At 48.0% G+C, this 20,108-nt stretch overlaps 2 protein-coding genes across 2 annotated transcripts; both read right to left on the bottom strand.

The window, feature by feature from the left end:
• Positions 1 to 13,596: 13,596 nt before the first annotated feature.
• On the bottom strand, positions 13,597 to 15,102 carry LOC149334543 (uncharacterized). The gene has a single exon (XM_089556266.1). It carries the CDS (start codon positions 14,605 to 14,607, stop codon positions 13,597 to 13,599), a length of 1,011 nt encoding a protein of 336 aa, XP_089412392.1. The 5' UTR covers positions 14,608 to 15,102.
• A 1,941-nt stretch (positions 15,103 to 17,043) lies between these two features.
• On the bottom strand, positions 17,044 to 18,428 carry LOC149334542 (uncharacterized). The gene has a single exon (XM_089556265.1). It carries the CDS (start codon positions 18,419 to 18,421, stop codon positions 17,231 to 17,233), a length of 1,191 nt encoding a protein of 396 aa, XP_089412391.1. The 5' UTR covers positions 18,422 to 18,428; the 3' UTR covers positions 17,044 to 17,230.
• Between the last annotated feature and the right edge of the window lie 1,680 nt (positions 18,429 to 20,108).

Below are 20,108 nucleotides of genomic sequence, written 5' to 3'. Positions count from 1 at the left end.
GGGTCCTGCTTGGCCTACGCACTACACTTCGCAATGACTGTTCCACATGTGCAGCAGAGCTCACGTCTGTTGCCACTGCTCGTGTTCCTGGCAAATATTTCGAGCACTCGCCAAGCACACCTGTCGACGTTTCCAACAACGCCGGCCGTCTACGCAGCTCTGTGCGCATCACAGTCGGTCAGCCTGCAGGAAAAGGAGGTTCCTTTTCTGCGCAGTTTATTGAGTACGAGCAGACAGTACGGGGGGTTGGCTTGATGTGATTGCATTTGTTATCCTGTTGTTGTGTTCGTATTTCAAGCAGGAATGATATGTCATAGGTTTCCTTTGCACGCGTGGTAGTGATTGTTGTGTTTCGATTTTGTATTTTCTAACGCTTTTAAAAGCTTCCCTTTCGTGAATAAAAATTCAGTTGATAGTCTGCGCTTGTGCTGTGTCTTCTTGTTCGCTTTGGTCCTCGTTTCTTTTTGCGCAGCTAAGTGTGAATGGTAAGCCGAAACCCTTTACAAGTTTAACAGCGGAACTGTATGTGGCTAGCTCCTGGTGTGAGCGTCTACGTATAGGGCTGGGGAAACTCGCGGTTAACGTGACCTGGCCGTCACCCACAACGAGGAAACGTCCGAGCATGCCCCACACCCGTGTTAGTAGAGGCTTCTAAGTTTTGTAACGTTCAAAAGCACTAATGAGAAAGTGTAATCGTAGAGACATTTTCTTTTCGGCACGGAGCAAGTTTGTGAATGGACTTCTTTCAACTGGGATTTGAAGCGCCTCGGAGTGGCCGGAGGCGACATTTCAAGCGGGCAGACGAAAGATGGACGGATCAATACCCTGTGAGCATTCTTTTACAGTTTTTTTCTGTCGTTGCAAGTGAAAGGCGGAAAAGCCATTTTACGACGCGTGGAAAATGGGCAAGAACGTGAATTAACAAGGTAAAAAGTGTTGCTTGTTAATGCCAGATCTTGTGGCGAAAAACAGCGCTTAAAGGGCAACTGCAGCACTTTTTTGAGAATTTCGTGATATTCAAGGATTCGAATCTAAATAGGCTTTACGTGAAGCATGCCAATTGTTTTTGCACTAGCATTTGAAGTAGTTACGTAATGGACGATTGAATTTTGCGCTGCTGCTCAATGCACTGGAGGTGTGCACGTAAGTTCAGCGTGACGTCACGGAAGGTCTGCCTTACATTACCACTGTCGTCAGCCACACCCTGCCCTGACTCGTTAGACGCTGCCAATCAACTCTCGGCAGGGTTTGCCTTTGATGGCGTTCCTTTTTTCCTTCAAAGCAGGCGTTTGCGCGTTGGAAATGTATACCGATACCTTCGATGACGTCATCATGCCCCCCCCCCCCCTCCCAACTTGGCGTTGTGCGCTGCGGAGAACCTTAAAGGTCGTCCGGATTTGAATCAGGGACTACTTCACTATTTCAAGCGCTAAACCAAAAAGACTTCGCATGCTTTACCTGCAAGTTTCACACATTCTATCATCTCAAGCTCGTGTATTTCTAAAACCTATGCAGTTTCCCTTTTAAATCAGAGGCGGCGGCAAACGCGTCGCATCCCCACACTTCTTTGTCTCGTGTAAGCGCTGCTTTTTTGCTGCGAAAATGCGGTATTTATTTTTCAAACATTTTGTATATGCCATCGCTCGAATGGCACCCTTAACACGATGTCACCCTTCGAACATTTCCAGCGTTTCTTTTTTCCTCCACTTGCGAACTTCGGCTGTATATTCACTTGTGGAATTAAAAAAAAAGGTGTTATCATCTATTGTACTTTTTTTTCTACAAGACAGGCGCTCCAATGACTAGCGCTCTTCCCGCTGCCACACTACTTCTCTGAGCGGCGCATTAGGTAGGCCACGGCTCGCAGTCAATGCCAGGTTAGAGGAAATAGCTGACACATTGCTTCCTAACGTCAGCAGCTGTATAGGTAAAAATAAAATGAACTTAAGTTTCAGAAGCACAGAGTGAAACAAATGTGTACTGAGCGAGCACGAAATGCTGCCGCAGGACTGAACTGGTGCCTTTAAACACTGCGGCTTTACCGCATAGACCCTTGGAAAGAGGGGCGGTGAAGGGACAAGACTCCCTGCTTCCTCTGCCTGCAATTGCTTCAAGAAATGTCAACTTCATGCTTCGCAATCCTTTCTTCATAATGGCAGACATTTCGCTTAATTGCCTATTTGCCATAGCAATGCAGGAAAAACAACATGTAGTGTTCGCCTGCCCTGAGCCTCACTACATGTATTGCCGAGAAAACGGCCCGGCTAAGACGGAGACCTCCGCGATAACATGCATAATAACTGTTCAGTTATTACAAAACTTTCGAAAAAGTCATAAGCCAAGCTTTAATTTCGACATCTGATGTCACGGTTACGTTATACTGACATGACACACTCGGCGAAGTCCTCCAGTGCTCACTGAGTAATTTTTGACTATCGCTACCAACATATATGTTTTGCCAAAATCAGACCTGTGAAATTACATGCGACACACTCAGCATGTTCCGCAAATGGGAAACAAGCACCCTGGTCATGCCGTGAAGCTCTTTTTTTTCGCCGTCATCCATTCGGCAATGAATGGGGAAGGAAAAAAAGAAAAATAATAAATAACGCTTAGGACATTTACAAATAAAGGGGACAAAAGGGAGAGGCGGCAAAAAGACATGGGGCAGAAATGTCCGCCATGTATCAATTCTGCTGACCGACAGTACCAGGAAGATACATGTCAGGCAAAAGGCGCGAAAAAAAATGTGTTGCGCCTGTCAGTCACACTGATAGCAAAATTGAATGTTGTTACAGGACCTTCAGCTGCGGTGTACTAAAACGTCTCTTGGCGCTGGCGGTATATTATACCCCTGTCACACGGCCAGTTTCAATGGCCATCGAGTCGAGAGCCATCGAGATTTTCGATCGCCATTGAACTCGAGGGAGTTGTGGAGCTGCTACACGGCAAATCTCAATGGCCATTGAAATCGTTCTCGTGTCTTACGCCAAGCTCGTGTGGCGCCACAATCGCTGCTTTCGGTTTCGCGCAAATAACAAAAATATATTGACGAAACTTAACTAAATGTTGAAATACACTTTCTTGCAGTCATAAGGCGCGTTCACACTTGTTCAAAAATCCGGCAAGCGAAGCGGATTCGCTCGCCGCAAAAACTAGGACCTGTTCTCATCTGTTGACGCCCGGGCGAGTTGGAACGGCCGCGCCGCTGCTGCTTCTCGCTTTGCGCACCACGTCGCCGCTAGCGACGTACACAGATACAGTGAGAAAAGAGCATAAATTTATGCTGTCTACGTACCACGAGCGTATGCACGCTTACGTACGCTAAACGCAGGCGCATTCTCACATTGAGTTCAGCGTATGCTAGCAGAGAGGCAAAAATAAACTTAGTCTCTAGTGGCGCCATCTGGTAGTCAAAACGGGAACCATTACTGTCAACAAACCGCCTCTCTTAGGCCTAACAGCGGCAGAATCGTCACTCTAAATAAAAAATAAAGCAAATTTATCACTTATACGTTTTCTTCTAGGCAAGATGAGACGAAGCGAAAGACCGGTGCCCCATTTATGACCAGTGAACGGACAGAAAAAGGCAGCAACAACGAGAATTCAGTCCGAAGCGAGGGGTCCGGCTTTGAAGGGCGCCGCCATGTTTGTTGTCGTTCGAAGCAATGCTAGCAACCTTGGGCAACGCTCGAAGGCCCTCGAAATCTCGATAGAGTTCCGGGCTGCTCCGTCGACTCGATAGACTATTGACTCGATGGCCATTCAAGCTGGCCGTGTAGCAGCGCTCGATCGCCTTCGAGTCGATAGGCTATCGATTCGAGGGCCTTCGAAATGCCCGTGTGACAGGGGTATTAGTTTCAGAAATGGGGGCTACACCTTCCCACGCCATGGGCAAAATCATATGGAACTGAAACCATAAAAATCATGGGCGGTAATCTTTGGGGTAAGCTGCAAAAAAAAAAAAATCACTTGTTTCTCTAACCACAGAGCGCGTTGAAAAAAAAAAGAGAAAAAGAAAGCTCCACGATTTTTTGTTTAATTAAGGCTTGTGACACTTACAAACAGGCTCAGGTTTGCAACCGAGCCCGCTGTGTGCACCGCCATGCAGCGGAGCTTCCCAAGTGCACAGTCCACAGGCACTTGTACTCAGTTTTTAACCAGCGAGTGACCGGCGGTGGGAGTCGAACACCCCACCTCCCGCAGCCGAGACGGGCGTCTTAGCCACTACGCCACGACTGCGGTGATTAATCCTTGACATATAAAAGCATTTTCCTCGGCGATAAGACATTTCCTCCTTTCCAGGCGTGACGTCAGACAAGCTAGCGCAGCGCCACCCGTGACCGCTTAAACCGGCTTACTGACGCTTCGTCCATGCGCGACGCTTTTCATGTTGTAGGCGGCCGTCACGTGGTGATAACTGGTGATGTGGTGCTCGTTCCGCCATTACTTCTGACCGTGGTCGTCATTTCGACTTCGCATTATTCGCCAACCTACCCGTCCATAACATCAAGACGATCTTTTACCACCAGATTTTCTAAGGTCGACGGCTTTCCTCGGCAACTGAAGGCTTCGCTTATAGCGCTGGTTCTCCCTTCACACTGGATTGAGCGCCTACCCTTGGGTCCTGCTTGGCCTACGCACTACACTTCGCAATGACTGTTCCACATGTGCAGCAGAGCTCACGTCTGTTGCCACTGCTCGTGTTCCTGGCAAATATTTCGAGCACTCGCCAAGCACACCTGTCGACGTTTCCAACAACGCCGGCCGTCTACGCAGCTCTGTGCGCATCACAGTCGGTCAGCCTGCAGGAAAAGGAGGTTCCTTTTCTGCGCAGTTTATTGAGTACGAGCAGACAGTACGGGGGGTTGGCTTGATGTGATTGCATTTGTTATCCTGTTGTTGTGTTCGTATTTCAAGCAGGAATGATATGTCATAGGTTTCCTTTGCACGCGTGGTAGTGATTGTTGTGTTTCGATTTTGTATTTTCTAACGCTTTTAAAAGCTTCCCTTTCGTGAATAAAAATTCAGTTGATAGTCTGCGCTTGTGTTGTGTCTTCTTGTTCGCTTTGGTCCTCGTTTCTTTTTGCGCAGCTAAGTGTGAATGGTAAGCCGAAACCCTTTACAAGTTTAACAGCGGAACTGTATGTGGCTAGCTCCTGGTGTGAGCGTCTACGTATAGGGCTGGGGAAACTCGCGGTTAACGTGACCTGGCCGTCACCCACAACGAGGAAACGTCCGAGCATGCCCCACACCCGTGTTAGTAGAGGCTTCTAAGTTTTGTAACGTTCAAAAGCACTAATGAGAAAGTGTAATCGTAGAGACATTTTCTTTTCGGCACGGAGCAAGTTTGTGAATGGACTTCTTTCAACTGGGATTTGAAGCGCCTCGGAGTGGCCGGAGGCGACATTTCAAGCGGGCAGACGAAAGATGGACGGATCAATACCCTGTGAGCATTCTTTTACAGTTTTTTTCTGTCGTTGCAAGTGAAAGGCGGAAAAGCCATTTTACGACGCGTGGAAAATGGGCAAGAACGTGAATTAACAAGGTAAAAAGTGTTGCTGGTTAATGCCAGATCTTGTGGCGAAAAACAGCGCTTAAAGGGCAACTGCAGCACTTTTTTGAGAATTTCGTGATATTCAAGGATTCGAATCTAAATAGGCTTTACGTGAAGCATGCCAATTGTTTTTGCACTAGCATTTGAAGTAGTTGCGTAATGGACGATTGAATTTTGCGCTGCTGCTCAATGCACTGGAGGTGTGCACGTAAGTTCAGCGTGACGTCACGGAAGGTCTGCCTTACATTACCACTGTCGTCAGCCACACCCTGCCCTGACTCGTTAGACGCTGCCAATCAACTCTCGGCAGGGTTTGCCTTTGATGGCGTTCCTTTTTTTCCTTCAAAGCAGGCGTTTGCGCGTTGGAAATGTATACCGATACCTTCGATGACGTCATCATGCGCCCCCCCCCCCCTCCCAACTTGGCGTTGTGCGCTGCGGAGAACCTTAAAGGTCGTCCGGATTTGAATCAGGGACTACTTCACTATTTCAAGCGCTAAACCAAAAAGACTTCGCATGCTTTACCTGCAAGTTTCACACATTCTATCATCTCAAGCTCGTGTATTTCTAAAACCTATGCAGTTTCCCTTTTAAATCAGAGGCGGCGGCAAACGCGTCGCATCCCCACACTTCTTTGTCTCGTGTAAGCGCTGCTTTTTTGCTGCGAAAATGCGGTATTTATTTTTCAAACATTTTGTATATGCCATCGCTCGAATGGCACCCTTAACACGATGTCACCCTTCGAACATTTCCAGCGTTTCTTTTTTCCTCCACTTGCGAACTTCGGCTGTATATTCACTTGTGGAATTAAAAAAAAAGGTGTTATCATCTATTGTACTTTTTTTTCTACAAGACAGGCGCTCCAATGACTAGCGCTCTTCCCGCTGCCACACTACTTCTCTGAGCGGCGCATTAGGTAGGCCACGGCTCGCAGTCAATGCCAGGTTAGAGGAAATAGCTGACACATTGCTTCCTAACGTCAGCAGCTGTATAGGTAAAAATAAAATGAACTTAAGTTTCAGAAGCACAGAGTGAAACAAATGTGTACTGAGCGAGCACGAAATGCTGCCGCAGGACTGAACTGGTGCCTTTAAACACTGCGGCTTTACCGCATAGACCCTTGGAAAGAGGGGCGGTGAAGGGACAAGACTCCCTGCTTCCTCTGCCTGCAATTGCTTCAAGAAATGTCAACTTCATGCTTCGCAATCCTTTCTTCATAATGGCAGACATTTCGCTTAATTGCCTATTTGCCATAGCAATGCAGGAAAAACAACATGTAGTGTTCGCCTGCCCTGAGCCTCACTACATGTATTGCCGAGAAAACGGCCCGGCTAAGACGGAGACCTCCGCGATAACATGCATAATAACTGTTCAGTTATTACAAAACTTTCGAAAAAGTCATAAGCCAAGCTTTAATTTCGACATCTGATGTCACGGTTACGTTATACTGACATGACACACTCGGCGAAGTCCTCCAGTGCTCACTGAGTAATTTTTGACTATCGCTACCAACATATATGCTTTGCCAAAATCAGACCTGTGAAATTACATGCGACACACTCAGCATGTTCCGCAAATGGGAAACAAGCACCCTGGTCATGCCGTGAAGCTCTTTTTTTTCGCCGTCATCCATTCGGCAATGAATGGGGAAGGAAAAAAAGAAAAATAATAAATAACGCTTAGGACATTTACAAATAAAGGGGACAAAAGGGAGAGGCGGCAAAAAGACATGGGGCAGAAATGTCCGCCATGTATCAATTCTGCTGACCGACAGTACCAGGAAGATACATGTCAGGCAAAAGGCGCGAAAAAAAATGTGTTGCGCCTGTCAGTCACACTGATAGCAAAATTGAATGTTGTTACAGGACCTTCAGCTGCGGTGTACTAAAACGTCTCTTGGCGCTGGCGGTATATTATACCCCTGTCACACGGCCAGTTTCAATGGCCATCGAGTCGAGAGCCATCGAGATTTTCGATCGCCATTGAACTCGAGGGAGTTGTGGAGCTGCTACACGGCAAATCTCAATGGCCATTGAAATCGTTCTCGTGTCTTACGCCAAGCTCGTGTGGCGCCACAATCGCTGCTTTCGGTTTCGCGCAAATAACAAAAATATAATGACGAAACTTAACTAAATGTTGAAATACACTTTCTTGCAGTCATAAGGCGCGTTCACACTTGTTCAAAAATCCGGCAAGCGAAGCGGATTCGCTCGCCGCAAAAACTAGGACCTGTTCTCATCTGTTGACGCCCGGGCGAGTTGGAACGGCCGCGCCGCTGCTGCTTCTCGCTTTGCGCACCACGTCGCCGCTCGCGACGTACACAGATACAGTGAGAAAAGAGCATAAATTTATGCTGTCTACGTACCACGAGCGTATGCACGCTTACGTACGCTAAACGCAGGCGCATTCTCACATTGAGTTCAGCGTATGCTAGCAGAGAGGCAAAAATAAACTTAGTCTCTAGTGGCGCCATCTGGTAGTCAAAACGGGAACCATTACTGTCAACAAACCGCCTCTCTTAGGCCTAACAGCGGCAGAATCGTCACTCTAAATAAAAAATAAAGCAAATTTATCACTTATACGTTTTCTTCTAGGCAAGATGAGACGAAGCGAAAGACCGGTGCCCCATTTATGACCAGTGAACGGACAGAAAAAGGCAGCAACAACGAGAATTCAGTCCGAAGCGAGGGGTCCGGCTTTGAAGGGCGCCGCCATGTTTGTTGTCGTTCGAAGCAATGCTAGCAACCTTGGGCAACGCTCGAAGGCCCTCGAAATCTCGATAGAGTTCCGGGCTGCTCCGTCGACTCGATAGACTATTGACTCGATGGCCATTCAAACTGGCCGTGTAGCAGCGCTCGATCGCCTTCGAGTCGATAGGCTATCGATTCGAGGGCCTTCGAAATGCCCGTGTGACAGGGTTATTAGTTTCAGAAATGGGGGCTACACCTTCCCACGCCATGGGCAAAATCATATGGAACTGAAACCATAAAAATCATGGGCGGTAATCTTTGGGGTAAGCTGCAAAAAAAAAAAATCACTTGTTTCTCTAACCACAGAGCGCGTTGAAAAAAAAAAAGAGAAAAAGAAAGCTCCACGATTTTTTGTTTAATTAAGGCTTGTGACACTTACAAACAGGCTCAGGTTTGCAACCGAGCCCGCTGTGTGCACCGCCATGCAGCGGAGCTTCCCAAGTGCACAGTCCACAGGCACTTGTACTCAGTTTTTAACCAGCGAGTGACCGGCGGTGGGAGTCGAACACCCCACCTCCCGCAGCCGAGACGGGCGTCTTAGCCACTACGCCACGACTGCGGTGATTAATCCTTGACATATAAAAGCATTTTCCTCGGCGATAAGACATTTCCTCCTTTCCAGGCGTGACGTCAGACAAGCTAGCGCAGCGCCACCCGTGACCGCTTAAACCGGCTTACTGACGCTTCGTCCATGCGCGACGCTTTTCATGTTGTAGGCGGCCGTCACGTGGTGATAACTGGTGATGTGGTGCTCGTTCCGCCATTACTTCTGACCGTGGTCGTCATTTCGACTTCGCATTATTCGCCAACCTACCCGTCCATAACATCAAGACGATCTTTTACCACCAGATTTTCTAAGGTCGACGGCTTTCCTCGGCAACTGAAGGCTTCGCTTATAGCGCTGGTTCTCCCTTCACACTGGATTGAGCGCCTACCCTTGGGTCCTGCTTGGCCTACGCACTACACTTCGCAATGACTGTTCCACATGTGCAGCAGAGCTCACGTCTGTTGCCACTGCTCGTGTTCCTGGCAAATATTTCGAGCACTCGCCAAGCACACCTGTCGACGTTTCCAACAACGCCGGCCGTCTACGCAGCTCTGTGCGCATCACAGTCGGTCAGCCTGCAGGAAAAGGAGGTTCCTTTTCTGCGCAGTTTATTGAGTACGAGCAGACAGTACGGGGGGTTGGCTTGATGTGATTGCATTTGTTATCCTGTTGTTGTGTTCGTATTTCAAGCAGGAATGATATGTCATAGGTTTCCTTTGCACGCGTGGTAGTGATTGTTGTGTTTCGATTTTGTATTTTCTAACGCTTTTAAAAGCTTCCCTTTCGTGAATAAAAATTCAGTTGATAGTCTGCGCTTGTGTTGTGTCTTCTTGTTCGCTTTGGTCCTCGTTTCTTTTTGCGCAGCTAAGTGTGAATGGTAAGCCGAAACCCTTTACAAGTTTAACAGCGGAACTGTATGTGGCTAGCTCCTGGTGTGAGCGTCTACGTATAGGGCTGGGGAAACTCGCGGTTAACGTGACCTGGCCGTCACCCACAACGAGGAAACGTCCGAGCATGCCCCACACCCGTGTTAGTAGAGGCTTCTAAGTTTTGTAACGTTCAAAAGCACTAATGAGAAAGTGTAATCGTAGAGACATTTTCTTTTCGGCACGGAGCAAGTTTGTGAATGGACTTCTTTCAACTGGGATTTGAAGCGCCTCGGAGTGGCCGGAGGCGACATTTCAAGCGGGCAGACGAAAGATGGACGGATCAATACCCTGTGAGCATTCTTTTACAGTTTTTTTCTGTCGTTGCAAGTGAAAGGCGGAAAAGCCATTTTACGACGCGTGGAAAATGGGCAAGAACGTGAATTAACAAGGTAAAAAGTGTTGCTGGTTAATGCCAGATCTTGTGGCGAAAAACAGCGCTTAAAGGGCAACTGCAGCACTTATTTGAGAATTTCGTCATATTCAAGGATTCGAATCTAAATAGGCTTTACGTGAAGCATGCCAATTGTTTTTGCACTAGCATTTGAAGTAGTTACGTAATGGACGATTGAATTTTGCGCTGCTGCTCAATGCACTGGAGGTGTGCACGTAAGTTCAGCGTGACGTCACGGAAGGTCTGCCTTACATTACCACTGTCGTCAGCCACACCCTGCCCTGACTCGTTAGACGCTGCCAATCAACTCTCGGCAGGGTTTGCCTTTGATGGCGTTCCTTTTTTTCCTTCAAAGCAGGCGTTTGCGCGTTGGAAATGTATACCGATACCTTCGATGACGTCATCATGCGCCCCCCCCCCCCTCCCAACTTGGCGTTGTGCGCTGCGGAGAACCTTAAAGGTCGTCCGGATTTGAATCAGGGACTACTTCACTATTTCAAGCGCTAAACCAAAAAGACTTCGCATGCTTTACCTGCAAGTTTCACACATTCTATCATCTCAAGCTCGTGTATTTCTGAAACCTATGCAGTTTCCCTTTTAAATCAGAGGCGGCGGCAAACGCGTCGCATCCCCACACTTCTTTGTCTCGTGTAAGCGCTGCTTTTTTGCTGCGAAAATGCGGTATTTATTTTTCAAACATTTTGTATATGCCATCGCTCGAATGGCACCCTTAACACGATGTCACTCTTCGAACATTTCCAGCGTTTCTTTTTTCCTCCACTTGCGAACTTCGGCTGTATATTCACTTGTGGAATTAAAAAAAAAGGTGTTATCATCTATTGTACTTTTTTTTCTACAAGACAGGCGCTCCAATGACTAGCGCTCTTCCCGCTGCCACACTACTTCTCTGAGCGGCGCATTAGGTAGGCCACGGCTCGCAGTCAATGCCAGGTTAGAGGAAATAGCTGACACATTGCTTCCTAACGTCAGCAGCTGTATAGGTAAAAATAAAATGAACTTAATTTTCAGAAGCACAGAGTGAAACAAATGTGTACTGAGCGAGCACGAAATGCTGCCGCAGGACTGAACTGGTGCCTTTAAACACTGCGGCTTTACCGCATAGACCCTTGGAAAGAGGGGCGGTGAAGGGACAAGACTCCCTGCTTCCTCTGCCTGCAATTGCTTCAAGAAATGTCAACTTCATGCTTCGCAATCCTTTCTTCATAATGGCAGACATTTCGCTTAATTGCCTATTTGCCATAGCAATGCAGGAAAAACAACATGTAGTGTTCGCCTGCCCTGAGCCTCACTACATGTATTGCCGAGAAAACGGCCCGGCTAAGACGGAGACCTCCGCGATAACATGCATAATAACTGTTCAGTTATTACAAAACTTTCGAAAAAGTCATAAGCCAAGCTTTAATTTCGACATCTGATGTCACGGTTACGTTATACTGACATGACACACTCGGCGAAGTCCTCCAGTGCTCACTGAGTAATTTTTGACTATCGCTACCAACATATATGCTTTGCCAAAATCAGACCTGTGAAATTACATGCGACACACTCAGCATGTTCCGCAAATGGGAAACAAGCACCCTGGTCATGCCGTGAAGCTCTTTTTTTTCGCCGTCATCCATTCGGCAATGAATGGGGAAGGAAAAAAAGAAAAATAATAAATAACGCTTAGGACATTTACAAATAAAGGGGACAAAAGGGAGAGGCGGCAAAAAGACATGGGGCAGAAATGTCCGCCATGTATCAATTCTGCTGACCGACAGTACCAGGAAGATACATGTCAGGCAAAAGGCGCGAAAAAAAATGTGTTGCGCCTGTCAGTCACACTGATAGCAAAATTGAATGTTGTTACAGGACCTTCAGCTGCGGTGTACTAAAACGTCTCTTGGCGCTGGCGGTATATTATACCCCTGTCACACGGCCAGTTTCAATGGCCATCGAGTCGAGAGCCATCGAGATTTTCGATCGCCATTGAACTCGAGGGAGTTGTGGAGCTGCTACACGGCAAATCTCAATGGCCATTGAAATCGTTCTCGTGTCTTACGCCAAGCTCGTGTGGCGCCACAATCGCTGCTTTCGGTTTCGCGCAAATAACAAAAATATATTGACGAAACTTAACTAAATGTTGAAATACACTTTCTTGCAGTCATAAGGCGCGTTCACACTTGTTCAAAAATCCGGCAAGCGAAGCGGATTCGCTCGCCGCAAAAACTAGGACCTGTTCTCATCTGTTGACGCCCGGGCGAGTTGGAACGGCCGCGCCGCTGCTGCTTCTCGCTTTGCGCACCAAGTCGCCGCTCGCGACGTACACAGATACAGTGAGAAAAGAGCATAAATTTATGCTGTCTACGTACCACGAGCGTATGCACGCTTACGTACGCTAAACGCAGGCGCATTCTCACATTGAGTTCAGCGTATGCTAGCAGAGAGGCAAAAATAAACTTAGTCTCTAGTGGCGCCATCTGGTAGTCAAAACGGGAACCATTACTGTCAACAAACCGCCTCTCTTAGGCCTAACAGCGGCAGAATCGTCACTCTAAATAAAAAATAAAGCAAATTTATCACTTATACGTTTTCTTCTAGGCAAGATGAGACGAAGCGAAAGACCGGTGCCCCATTTATGACCAGTGAACGGACAGAAAAAGGCAGCAACAACGAGAATTCAGTCCGAAGCGAGGGGTCCGGCTTTGAAGGGCGCCGCCATGTTTGTTGTCGTTCGAAGCAATGCTAGCAACCTTGGGCAACGCTCGAAGGCCCTCGAAATCTCGATAGAGTTCCGGGCTGCTCCGTCGACTCGATAGACTATTGACTCGATGGCCATTCAAACTGGCCGTGTAGCAGCGCTCGATCGCCTTCGAGTCGATAGGCTATCGATTCGAGGGCCTTCGAAATGCCCGTGTGACAGGGGTATTAGTTTCAGAAATGGGGGCTACACCTTCCCACGCCATGGGCAAAATCATATGGAACTGAAACCATAAAAATCATGGGCGGTAATCTTTGGGGTAAGCTGCAAAAAAAAAAAAATCACTTGTTTCTCTAACCACAGAGCGCGTTGAAAAAAAAAAGAGAAAAAGAAAGCTCCACGATTTTTTGTTTAATTAAGGCTTGTGACACTTACAAACAGGCTCAGGTTTGCAACCGAGCCCGCTGTGTGCACCGCCATGCAGCGGAGCTTCCCAAGTGCACAGTCCACAGGCACTTGTACTCAGTTTTTAACCAGCGAGTGACCGGCGGTGGGAGTCGAACACCCCACCTCCCGCAGCCGAGACGGGCGTCTTAGCCACTACGCCACGACTGCTTTTTTTTTTTTGTTTTTTTTTTTTTTTTTTATGGCCGACCCCTTTTTATTGAAACAAGCACGATACATTGCTAAAACAACCAGGCCTGCTTAGGCCGGTCGCAAGTTAAAATTTCTTGAATTGCACCAGTTCATGAAGCACACTCAACCATGTAGGTGGGTCCGCCTGCGCTTGGTACACATCTCGTAAGTAACACACACTCTCCACAAAGTTCTCCCTGACAGATCGGATAACAACATCTCCATTCCGGACAGCCATTCGAGTTTTCCATAAACTATGCAGGCCCAGGAGCATAATCATGTCATAGGGGACACCTGTGTCATCTTTGTCTACCGGTAAGTAGCGAATGCCAATTGGTGATATGGGTAATTCTTTCTTTAGCGTACGTTGTAAGACATCCCAATAAAAAATTGGGTCCCAGCATTCAATGAACACATGTTCTATGGTTTCAGGCTTCTTGCAAAGCAAGCAGTTCGTTGTCCATGGCACAAATATACCTTTGTCCGCAAGCCACGTCTTAACCGGCAAAGTACCCGTATGCAGTTTGAAAAAGAATGTTTTTGTGCTTGCCTTAACTGGCATCTTTTTAATTCTTTTGAGAACATCTTGCCCTGGGCCTGCAGAGTTTATTGTACGATACAGAGGCACAGGCATTATGATGTCTATCAGATCTCTGTACAGTTTTTTCCTCTTTACAGTGCTGAGGTACTCCAGTGAAAACCGCACCTTCAGGAATCGCACAGAGTCCACAACTTCTTTCAGGTAACCTCTAGCACCATAAGCTGACAATCTTACAGTAGACACTACAAAATCGGGCAGAGCGCTGCTCAGTCGCACTTGCATCATTGAACGCAAAAAGGGGTCGTTCTGATCCCTCACAAACATAAATCGGGACACAAGCTGGCGGACAAACAAATGCGCGAGACCAAGACCGCCATCTTGAACAGTTCGAAACAAATTAGTTCTTTTTACCCTCTCCCAACTTGAACTCCAGATAAACACAGCAAACACCCTGTGCATTTTTTGCACATTTACTCGCGACATAGCCAAAAACTGCAAAACATACCACACCTTGGCGATTAAGAAAATGTTGCAAACTGTTGCCCTCGCAAACATCGACAATTCTCGTCCTTGCCATGACCTTGCTTTTTCTTTTACTCTTGGTGTCACCTCATTCCAGAAATCAGCGCTCTTGTCATAGTGCTCTAGAGGCACACCCAAGTAGTTCGATGGCACTGTTGTCCACTGCAGACTCGCGAACGCCGGCGGTGTAATATCCCAATTTCCATGCCAAAAGCCGACACTCTTCTCCCAATTAATCTCAGCACCTGTGAGCTGACAAAACCGTTTGGCGACACCAACAGTTTCCTGGACACTTTCGCGGTCACTGCAGAATACAGCTATGTCATCTGCGTACGCAAGAATTTTAACATTAGATGACTGAAACCTGAAGCCATTAATTCGATCGTTGTTAATAAGATTTAAACAGAAAGGCTCGAGATAAAGCGCGAACAGCAAGGGCGAGAGTGGGCATCCTTGCCTAACGGAGGAACGCAGAGGGACGGCCTCACTCAGGTTCTTATTGACAATTATCTGCACCGTACAGTTGGTGTAGACCATTTTAAGCCCATCCTGTATTACACTGCCTAAATTCACTTGTTCCAGAACCGAGTACAGGACATCGTGCGCCACACGATCAAACGCCTTCGACAGGTCTAGTTGCATCATTGCGACTTGGCCCCCGAATACATCACAGCATTCAAGGACACTGCGAACAACGTGCACATTCGTGCAAATTGTACGACCTTTCACTCCGCACGTTTGGTGCGGTCCAACGAGTTTCGTGATCACACTCTGCAAACGTCGGCCTAGGATCTTCATATAAATCTTATAGTCAACATTGGTGAGGGTTATCGGACGATAAGCCCCCACTGACTGCAATTTCTCTCGGTCATCTGTTTTAGGGATCAGTACTATGTGAGCAGTACGAAAGGAAGGTGGCATTTGATTTACTCTATATGCTTCTGTGATCATTTCATATAAAATCGGGCTGACTTCTTTTCTGAATGTTTTATAGAAAGCAGCCCCTAGACCATCCGGCCCTGGTGTTTTCCCCAGCGGTAGTTCATCTATAGCCTTCTGAACCTCCTCCAAACTTATACGCTGTTCTAGGCGAGCTCGTGTATCTTCATCTAATCGAGGCATGAGCTGCAAAAAATCATCGCACAGCCCACTCTTCACGCTTCTTTCATTCCCTATCAGCTCTTTGTAATGCTCGACAAACGCCTGCTCAATTTCTTCTCTATCGGTCGTTATTCTGTTGCGGTAACGAATCTGTCGGATTTCATTTTTTGCTGCATATCTTCTTTCGTCGCACAACGCACGCTTGTTGGGCGTTTCACCCGCCCACAGTTTTTCAGCGCGCGCCCTTATCACAGCCGCTCGGTACTTATCTGTTTCTAGGGCTTCTAGCTGGCTTTTAACTTCTCGGATTTCTTTTATGTACAACCCAGGTGCTGCTGTTTCCATACATGTCAAAAAGTTTAATTGGCACTGCAATTCTTCGGCTGTTTTCCTTTGGTTTTGGTGAAGGATAGTTCCTCTTTCTATCGCTAGCATCTTGACGGCGTTCTTAAAGTTTTCCCAGTTACGTGCGCAGCTTCCTGACTGGGCGGAAGACATTTTAGTCACTTCTTTTTTAACTTGTTCAACGAAGGTTTCGTCTTCTAACAGTTTCACATTAAATTTCCAAAGTTTCCAGTTGAACCGAGTCTTAACGGCTTTACTACCAAAAGTTACCATCACAAGGCTGTGATCGCTAAATGAAACGTGTTTAACTTGATATTTACTGCACACGGTCACAAATCCTATGCTTGCATACACTCTATCTAGCCTCGCATTGCTGCCGCGTTGGAAGTGCGTAAAGCATGGGTGCGAGCCTTGGGACAACATCCAACCAATATCTTCCATTTCATGTTCTTGAATTATTGCATCAAGGTACTGTGCACTCTGATCACGCACCGAAACGTTCGGAACTCGATCCTCTGGCAAGCACACGCAATTGAAGTCGCCCATCAAAACAACACTTTTCTCGCAGCTCAAATACAGCTCGACTTTTTCAAAAAAACTCACACGCTCCTTTTGACTATTAGGAGCATAGACACAAATCACTCGCCAAGCACATCCAGAAAAACTAAAATCAACAACCAGCAACCGTCCTCCTTCGGACGCAACAACAGTTTCATTTGCAATGCCCAGATTATTCTTCAGAAATAACGCACAACCTCCGGATCTGCCAACCGCGTGACATATACAGACACTGTATCGGGACCGAAATTTTTCAACCATGCGCTCTGTGTGTTCTTGGCTCTCAATCTTTGTTTCTTGCAATGCGACTATATCCAATTCATTTTCTAGGAAGAGGCGACTGACCTGGCATTGCCGTTTCCTCGCCGCCAGTCCCCGCACGTTCAGCGTGGCTACGCGCAGTGGCACGTGAAACATTGTTCCTTCATCATTTTTTAAGGCACCCGCAGTTCGAGGAGTGCTCACCTCAGGACACCACGACGCTGCAGAGGGTTCCGTACGCTGGGGCATCGCAGCTAAGCTGTCCCTCGCACTTTCACAGTCCATGGCGAAAGTTTGACGGTCGCGCACAAAGTTCCCTTCCATGGTTTATGGTGGGCACCGTTGCATGTTGATCCGGACTCGGCAGTAGCGCGTTACCGCAGTTGCAGCGCTATTTAGGCGCCGCGTCCGCTGGTCTTCTGTCTGGTGGAATAATTGGCTTCGGCTTGAAGGACGCCCGTCGCGTCGGCGCCGCTTTGGGGGGCGGCTCCTCCGAAGGGGCGCCGTCTGTTGATTGGTCACCTTGCACTGTTTCGAGATGAGCGCGCTTCGTGGATAAAACCGCAGCGTTTCCCATTGTGATGTCGTTATTGTCTTGCCCTATGTGCGCCTCCTCTACTGGGCTCGTAGAAGTTCTGACGGCAGGCTGCATCTCTTGGCTCGCCGTTTCCTCAGGGGCGTGTTGTAACTCCTGAGGTGGCTTGACCAGGCTTGTCTCGCTGTGCTCAACGCTTGAATGTTGAGCGCTCTTCTCATCGGCTGCTGCTTTGCCACCAGCTGATCCTGACGCTTCCTCGGCCTCCACCTCATCCATGACATGTTCAGCCACGTCAATATTCCTTGCAGGCCCTGTCATGGTCGCGTACGTGGGTACACATTGGCTTTCGTCATGACCAAACCGGCGACATCGCGAGCACCGAGGCACTCGACAGTCGCGACGAATGTGGCCCTTCCCTTGGCATCGGAGGCAGAGTGGAGGCCTCCCAGCGACCACCAAAAGTGCAGGTTCACCGGCAATACGAAGCTGGTGAGGTATGTCCTCAACTGTGACGCTTGACTTCAACTTCAGGCTTAGTACTCGGGTTGTTGAACCTTTTTCTGTTACGCCGAACACACGCCAGCGCTCCTTCGAGAGCTCGGTCACTTCGCCATACGGCAGGAAGGCCACACGTACTTCTTCGTCAGTCACGTTGTGGAGAACCCAGTGCACTTTAACACGCACCTCTTGCTTGTTGGGGTCGATCACGAGACACCGGTGCTCCTTGACGCGAATGCTCCCGGCAGCGAGCATTTTCTTTACAGCTTCAGGGTTCTTAAACGTAACCGCCCACACATGATTCATTTGAAATGCTCCCAAGGCCACAACCTCGGGAAGCAGTTCCAAACGGGCAAGGGCGTCCCTGTAGTCCTCGACCCTATACGGCCGCGCTCGAACGTCGCCGTGCAAAAATACGGTATTCAAAACTATACGACCTGTAGGGAGGTGGGGCAGCATAACTTCGTAACCTGCTTCGCTATCTTCAGCAGCAATCCTGTTTCCGCGGCTCGGCTGAGCCGCTAACACCGCTCCGCCGGAGCTCATGATAACACGTCCGTTCACTGCCGTGGCCGGAAATGGAATCCTACGCCACGACTGCGGTGATTAATCCTTGACATATAAAAGCATTTTCCTCGGCGATAAGACATTTCCTCCTTTCCAGGCGTGACGTCAGACAAGCTAGCGCAGCGCCACCCGTGACCGCTTAAACCGGCTTACTGACGCTTCGTCCATGCGCGACGCTTTTCATGTTGTAGGCGGCCGTCACGTGGTGATAACTGGTGATGTGGTGCTCGTTCCGCCATTACTTCTGACCGTGGTCGTCATTTCGACTTCGCATTATTCGCCAACCTACCCGTCCATAACATCAAGACGATCTTTTACCACCAGATTTTCTAAGGTCGACGGCTTTCCTCGGCAACTGAAGGCTTCGCTTATAGCGCTGGTTCTCCCTTCACACTGGATTGAGCGCCTACCCTTGGGTCCTGCTTGGCCTACGCACTACACTTCGCAATGACTGTTCCACATGTGCAGCAGAGCTCACGTCTGTTGCCACTGCTCGTGTTCCTGGCAAATATTTCGAGCACTCGCCAAGCACACCTGTCGACGTTTCCAACAACGCCGGCCGTCTACGCAGCTCTGTGCGCATCACAGTCGGTCAGCCTGCAGGAAAAGGAGGTTCCTTTTCTGCGCAGTTTATTGAGTACGAGCAGACAGTACGGGGGGTTGGCTTGATGTGATTGCATTTGTTATCCTGTTGTTGTGTTCGTATTTCAAGCAGGAATGATATGTCATAGGTTTCCTTTGCACGCGTGGTAGTGATTGTTGTGTTTCGATTTTGTATTTTCTAACGCTTTTAAAAGCTTCCCTTTCGTGAATAAAAATTCAGTTGATAGTCTGCGCTTGTGCTGTGTCTTCTTGTTCGCTTTGGTCCTCGTTTCTTTTTGCGCAGCTAAGTGTGAATGGTAAGCCGAAACCCTTTACAAGTTTAACAGCGGAACTGTATGTGGCTAGCTCCTGGTGTGAGCGTCTACGTATAGGGCTGGGGAAACTCGCGGTTAACGTGACCTGGCCGTCACCCACAACGAGGAAACGTCCGAGCATGCCCCACACCCGTGTTAGTAGAGGCTTCTAAGTTTTGTAACGTTCAAAAGCACTAATGAGAAAGTGTAATCGTAGAGACATTTTCTTTTCGGCACGGAGCAAGTTTGTGAATGGACTTCTTTCAACTGGGATTTGAAGCGCCTCGGAGTGGCCGGAGGCGACATTTCAAGCGGGCAGACGAAAGATGGACGGATCAATACCCTGTGAGCATTCTTTTACAGTTTTTTTCTGTCGTTGCAAGTGAAAGGCGGAAAAGCCATTTTACGACGCGTGGAAAATGGGCAAGAACGTGAATTAACAAGGTAAAAAGTGTTGCTTGTTAATGCCAGATCTTGTGGCGAAAAACAGCGCTTAAAGGGCAACTGCAGCACTTTTTTGAGAATTTCGTGATATTCAAGGATTCGAATCTAAATAGGCTTTACGTGAAGCATGCCAATTGTTTTTGCACTAGCATTTGAAGTAGTTACGTAATGGACGATTGAATTTTGCGCTGCTGCTCAATGCACTGGAGGTGTGCACGTAAGTTCAGCGTGACGTCACGGAAGGTCTGCCTTACATTACCACTGTCGTCAGCCACACCCTGCCCTGACTCGTTAGACGCTGCCAATCAACTCTCGGCAGGGTTTGC

Source organism: Amblyomma mixtum, chromosome 8 (assembly GCF_055824585.1).
Source record: "Amblyomma mixtum isolate Tamu chromosome 8, ASM5582458v1, whole genome shotgun sequence".
NCBI lineage: Eukaryota > Metazoa > Arthropoda > Arachnida > Ixodida > Ixodidae > Amblyomma > Amblyomma mixtum.
This window is presented reverse-complemented; position numbering and strand designations above follow the sequence as displayed.